Raw genomic sequence first — 6000 nt, forward strand, 5'->3', positions numbered from 1 at the left:
CTAGCCTTCAGAAAGGACCTGCAAAAAAGATGGTATGGCTTTATTTATAAAGGTCTCCCAGTGACATACAGAAACCAAGAGGAAGCTTCAGACTGATGTTGCTTTTCACACAGATTCAGAACACTTCCAAAAGGATTGAAACATATGACAGTAGCTTGTATTTCAGATTTTCATTTTGGGAGATTCCTAGCTCAGGCTTGGCATGACCTAAGCATAGCTAGCTGTATTTCATACCAACTGTAATCTTCTACCTACCACCATCATGCCACTTCCTACATCAAATATTTTTTATAATATTAAAGTTCTTATTCCAAATAAAGGAACAAATAACATTGGCTTGGAAACTGTATCAGTTTATTGAATGCATACAAAATTATGATACAAAAATAAGTTAATTGTGTAGAAATTTAAAGAGAGAGAAAATATTAACTTTAAAAGTTTGATCCAGATGTGAAGAGCCTCTACTATCTGCACCTGAAAGACATAAGAATGCACTGTAAGGGTTACACAACTGGAACTTTCAGTCACATGGAGCTACAACATGCCAGGGAAGGGCTTGGGCCATTTATTTTAATTCAGGTGCTTGCTGTGCTTTCCTCACTCTGATGACACACCATTTTTCCAGAACTTGGCCAAACCTCTCACTGAACAGGGGGGAGACCAACCTGCAGATACAATTTGCTGTGCTAATGCTTGTGTCTATGAGGCCACTTTAATCACTACACTACAGAGAAGCAGGGATTTACCTGTGCTGTCAGAGCCCCTCTACTGCACTCCCAACACCACTTACAGCTCAGTACCAACTCTAGAGCAGTCAGAGGTGTGACAGGGGCACTGTTACACCGTGTGGACACCAGCCTGCTTTGAGTTTGTCTTTTCTCCTTGTGCAGCTGATACCTGTTGTGCTGAGGATTCCCATTAGATGGCACTCCAATTGCTCCCGGGGACTTGAAGGTGGGAAGAGATGCTCTCATCAGAGCTGCATATCTACAAACAAACACAACCAGGCTCAGCACCTATGCACTCAATTTTCACTCTTCCATCCAGTTTAATCATCAGTATCAATCACACAAATCTCACAGTCCTACTGCACAGAACACTCAAGGTATGAATGCCTGCAAGAGACAGATTTTTTTTTATTATTAAGTTCAAACTTGGCCTGTCAGGGTATTGATTATTCTTGTTCACTTCAAGGTGCTAGACAGAGCTTTAGGATTCCAGTATGTGGACCCAGACCCTAAAGGGTGCTTGAGTTGCCAGTACCTATTCTCAGTTAGGAAAGACTGACACAGGTAAGCTTGAAAATTCAGGAAAGCATTTGACAAGCTTTTTCTCTTGGCTCAGAAGTTAAAGCTGACATTTCAGAAATTGAGCCTGACATGCAAGAGAAAAGTCACAGCTATTTTATTGACATGACCAGTAGTTTCCAGAATTCCCTGTCTATCCAAGCTCCCCACCAGCCCTTGATACCAGCTCTGAGATGTCATCTTGAGCTGAAGCACCACAAGTCCAGCTCACCCTGCCTTGGAGATTGGCTTGCTGCTCCCTTTGCAGTCGTGATCCAGAGGATGGCGATGTTTTATGCAGAAACTGCCACCACACTGTTCACAAACCATCTTCATCATCTCCTTCCTCTTGCAGCCTGGCTTTAAGCATTTGTTTGTGAAGATCTGAGTAAGAGAAAACAGGAAGTTGACAGTGTTTGCTTTCTGTGAGCCATGACCAAGCTGAAGCACAAATGTTCAAGCAGCCTTAGAGCCAAGAAGAAACAGAGCAAGTTTCTACACATTCTGCTGTCAGAATGCCCAATTTTAGCAGCATTAGGAAGGTATCTTAGACTTCAACAGCAGTTTTCTTACCTTCTGCTTTTGCTGTGCTGGATTGTATTTGCAGTCCTTATCTATGTGGGCTCCAACCACAATATCTGGGATTTCTCCCTTCTGCACTGGGATAGGTGTGTTACAGAGGGGACACACTGGGACCTGCACATTCTAAGAACACACAACACAGATCAGCATCAAAGATTAAAGAATTGTTTAGACTGAAATAGACCTTTAAGATAATCAAGTCCAACCATTACAAATCCAACCCTATTTTTGTGTCCTTCCCCTTCTCTTACCCATAGATAAAAGAAGTATATTCCTAAATGTTTCATGTTCCCATTTGCTAATGCTTTTAAAGATGCACTTCACAACAGTAATTGCAAAACACCCTCCAAAAACCACACAGATATGCTTTGCCAAACCAATTTGTAGCAACATGTTTGGTAAGTTGACTTTAAATATCCTTTTGACTTTTCTGGAATTACAGCCTTTGAATACTTCAAAGCCCAAGTACAAGCCAGATATCAAAGTTTGGACCCATTTTTTCTATTTATTTCTTGTGTAGTTCCTGCTGTTCTTCAACTTACAGGATTTGGACTGCAGGAAATTTTAGACCACAAGACATTACTTGAAATATAAAGCCCTCCTCTCTGGGAAGATGCATTGTAATTGAAAAAACTAGAATCTAGCAGTTCTGCCCTCTGAAATGTCATGTTTTATGTATTTGAAATCCAGATGTATCATTAAGTTGCATTTTGAGGTTCTGCCATCAACTTTTATTGAAACCACAGGTGACATTTCATAGCAGCCCTTATAAATGACTTAGCAATTCTGCAGGGTGAATTATGACTCACATCACACAGAACTCACTTTCTTGTAGGCAGAGCTGCACTTGTGGTCATCATAGCGGATGTGATCTTTACAGAAGACTTCCCCACAAGCGTTGCATTTCAGAGGAAGGAAATCTGGGAGAAGAATAAAAAGAACATTTTTATGGAACCAAGCCAACAACTCTAAGGGTAGTCACAGAAGACTACAAATAAATTCTAAAGCAGCTTTTGTCGAGTTACAATCTAATTATCTTTATAGCATTAGATCATTCTTCACAAATATTAAAACTGAAAGAGCAAGTGTGGTAAGTTTACCTCTTTTTACCTGCAGTGTAAGACAAACGCAAGCCAAAAGCACCTCAGGAGCTCCTCAAATGCAGAAACTGTAGCAAGCAACTAGTCAAGAACTAAGAGCTGAAGTGTCAGCACCAAGCTCAGTTTCAAAAATAATCTTACTCTTGAAAAGCCATCCCTTAACAATATAACACGTACAGGAACAACAGCTATCATTCCTTCCCTAGACCTACCGAGGGGGGACTGGTGTCTGCCACTGCCCCGGACAGCCTCGGGGGACAGGAGCGGCCCCCCAGCACACGGTGACGAGTCCGCACTTACCCAGCTGTTTGCAGGTGCGCTCGGAGCAGTGCTCGCCCAGCCACGGGAGCTCCATGGCACAGCGGGTCTGGCCGCAGGAACAGCCCCGAACCCGGCACAGCCCCGAGCCCGGCCCGGCACAGCCCCGAGCCCGGCCCGGCCGCGCCTTTATCGGCCCCCGGCGCTGACTCAGCGCAGCACGTGCTGACTCACGCTCCCGCCGCGCCGCCGCCCCGTGACGTCACGGCCGCCAGAGCCAATGGCGCTCCCCCACCGCCCCGCCGCCTGCTGCGCGTGCGCGGTCAGCGGCCAATGGGAGCCCAGGGGGCGGCTGAGTCACGGCCGGGGCGGGGCCGGGGCGGGGCCTGGGAATGAGAATGAGAATGAGAATAAAAATAAACATGGGAATAGAAATTAGGATGGAGATAGGCACTGGGCTGAGAAAATACTTGGGGCAACAGCGCAATGGGATGAGTTGAGGGTGGAGGTGCAGGGGTTGGTAATGGAGACAAGCGCTCCCCAGCTCCCCCAGGGAATCACATCCACAGCACACAAGCGTTCTCGCTGCTGTGCATTCCCTGTGGTGCAGGCGCCCAAGGGGATGAGAGTGCAGGGCTGTTATGGCCATGGGACACACGTGGGAGAATGACACAGTAAAGCCCATGCCGAACTGACATCACTGGAGTGCCTCAGCCCTTTGCCACTGCCATTCGTATTTCGGTTTTTCATCATGGCTTCAGCTGCTGCCCCATCCCTCTTGTGGGATTGTGATGCTTAAATTGTGTTACTTCCAAACTTCAAAATAAATCCAGAGAGCTTGGTGAGAGAGGGTGGAGTAAATACAACAAGGGTGTTCTCATCACAGGCTGATGCCCAGGGCTCTGCTGCAGGACTTCAGCATGGGCTAAACTGGGCAAGCTGCAGTGAGCTGCAACTGGTTTGAGTGGACTGTGCTGCAGCTGTGGGTTTGCACAAGTCAACCAGAAACTTTCCCAGTTGGTCTCTGTTTTTAAATGCTTGTATCACTTTGACAAGGCGCCTTGAGATCGAGGTGTATATTAGAAATGTTGATCTTTGGAGGTGTGTGACAATGCTGGCTTAATATGGAGCAGAGGAAGGACTACTGATTTAGTGATATTTGCTACAAGACTGAGAAATGACAAAGTGTTGTTCTGCCCCTGCTCTCCCTGGAAAACACCTGACTGCTGTAGTGCATGACTCAGATGCAGAGTGGAGCCATGAGGTCAAAGGGGAGCTTTGTGATTGCATGTGCTGCCTGTTTGCACAGGCCACTTTGTGCTGTTGAACTCCAGGAATGGCATGTGCCACTCCTCCCCCTTTCACCTCAGCCAGCAACGTGGCACTGGTGTGATTCATGCTATGGGTGCCAGCTCACAGCTAACCCACTTGGAGCGCTTCCCAGCAGCACAGTCCTGCTGGATTAAATGATACCATGTCATCAGCTGGACACTCTGCCCACTCTTCAATTAATTGTCTCTCCCGAACCGATAAAATTACCAAATTTCCTCACACAAACCCTTACTCCACAGAACAGCTGTGCTGACAGAGCATTGGATTCTGCCACAGGTCTTTGGTTTGTGAAGGGTAAACTCTGATTTCACCTCCTCCACTGTTGGATTTTGCTGTATGAGGTGTTCTGGGACAGTTGTGCCACATCCATGCTGGGAACACCCAAAACCCACGGTGGGACACCCTGGGCAAGGGACAGCCAGGGTATGGCACTCTCCCCTATTTCTTTCATTCTTCTGACTTGGTTGGTTCAGGCCATTTGGGACTGGTGAATTTTAAAATGGAAGAGGAAACAGCAAAAAATATCCAAATACAAATAGTAAGAGAAAGTCAAGTTATCCAAGGTACTTCAAGAGCTTGGCTCTATTATGCATCAGCTTCCTTGTATGATTTACACAACTCAAAAACTTGGGAGGTGCAAAAAAAACACATGTCCTGCTGAGCTTGAAGGCTGTTTTTTTGTCCCCCTAAAAAGCACCTATGCAGTGCTTGAAAGGAGTGGGACCCCCGTGATCTCCCCAGGAAGGCTTCTCAAAAAACAGTGGGGTGAGCTAAGCAGAGAGGAAGAGGTTGGTGTCTTCCCTGGCTGGCTGAGAGTGCCCTGCAGACTGGAGAGCTGCTGCAAAGGGATCATGTTTTATGGTGGAAAAGGGAGGAGTTTGCTTGTGGATAACAACAGAAATGGCTCTGCACAGATTAGATGCTCTTAAGGAAGACTGTAAATCCCAAGTCTGGAAACCCACATAGTACAGGCAGCCGTCTTAATAGAAACGAGGATTAGAAATTAGCTGAGGTCTTTAGTGATATTTTTAGAAGGTTGCTCCTGACAGGTTAGGCTGCTGAGAACCAGAGGAAAGTGCCAAACCCTGTATTACTTGGGAAAGGATCACACAGTGCAGTGTGTGATTAGAGGCTGGCTAGCTTAGCGACAAAGGGGATAGGTGGGTTAGGGCTGATTCGGGAGGAATTAGCAAGGGAAATTGCTTGAGAAGCAGAATTTGATTAGGGGCAGCCAACATGGATTTGTGAAAGGAAAGCTATGTGTAACTAACTTGCTGGAGTCTGGGGGAGGCACCATTCCCTGGCAGCCTGTGGAGTGTTAGATTTATATAACTGATCTGCAAAGGGAAGGCCTGGCCCCTTTGCCACCAGAATGGTGACACTGGGTGGGATGGATGGCCATCACCTCCCTCCCTTGCATCTGCACAGACTCTCTGCCTCCT

General features: G+C 46.4%; 1 protein-coding gene across 4 annotated transcripts; it reads right to left on the reverse strand.

Moving 5' to 3' along the window:
- Positions 1–332: 332 nt before the first annotated feature.
- ZFAND2A (zinc finger AN1-type containing 2A) lies at positions 333–3436 on the reverse strand. Of its 4 annotated transcripts, none has more exons than XM_033517849.1 (6): positions 3269–3436; positions 2694–2788; positions 1860–1991; positions 1519–1670; positions 791–987; positions 333–474 (listed from the first exon to the last, which is right to left on the reverse strand). In XM_033517849.1, exons 1-6 carry the CDS (start codon positions 3321–3323, stop codon positions 392–394), a joined length of 714 nt encoding a protein of 237 aa, XP_033373740.1. In that variant the 5' UTR covers positions 3324–3436; the 3' UTR covers positions 333–391. The 4 variants fall into 4 exon arrangements, with proteins under 4 accessions (XP_033373740.1, XP_015498087.1, XP_015498086.1 ...); XM_015642601.3 differs by having other exon boundaries at positions 333–494; positions 898–987; positions 3269–3435; XM_015642600.3 differs by having other exon boundaries at positions 898–987; positions 3269–3432.
- Positions 3437–6000: the final 2564 nt, after the last annotated feature.

The sequence above is a fragment of the Parus major genome, chromosome 14 (genome assembly GCF_001522545.3).
Source record: "Parus major isolate Abel chromosome 14, Parus_major1.1, whole genome shotgun sequence".
NCBI lineage: Eukaryota > Metazoa > Chordata > Aves > Passeriformes > Paridae > Parus > Parus major.

Bases quoted from the DNA above. Each gene is read 5' to 3' on its own strand.
- ZFAND2A (XM_033517849.1), bottom strand. From the start codon at position 3,323: ATGGAGCTCCCGTGGCTGGGCGAGCACTGCTCCGAGCGCACCTGCAAA. The intron at 2,789-3,268 runs GTAAGTGCGGAC...TTCTTCTCCCAG, and splicing joins GCGCACCTGCAAACAGCTGG to ATTTCCTTCCTCTGAAATGC. The intron at 475-790 runs GTAAGTGGTGTT...TATGTCTTTCAG, and splicing joins TCTAGAGTTGGTACTGAGCT to GTGCAGATAGTAGAGGCTCT.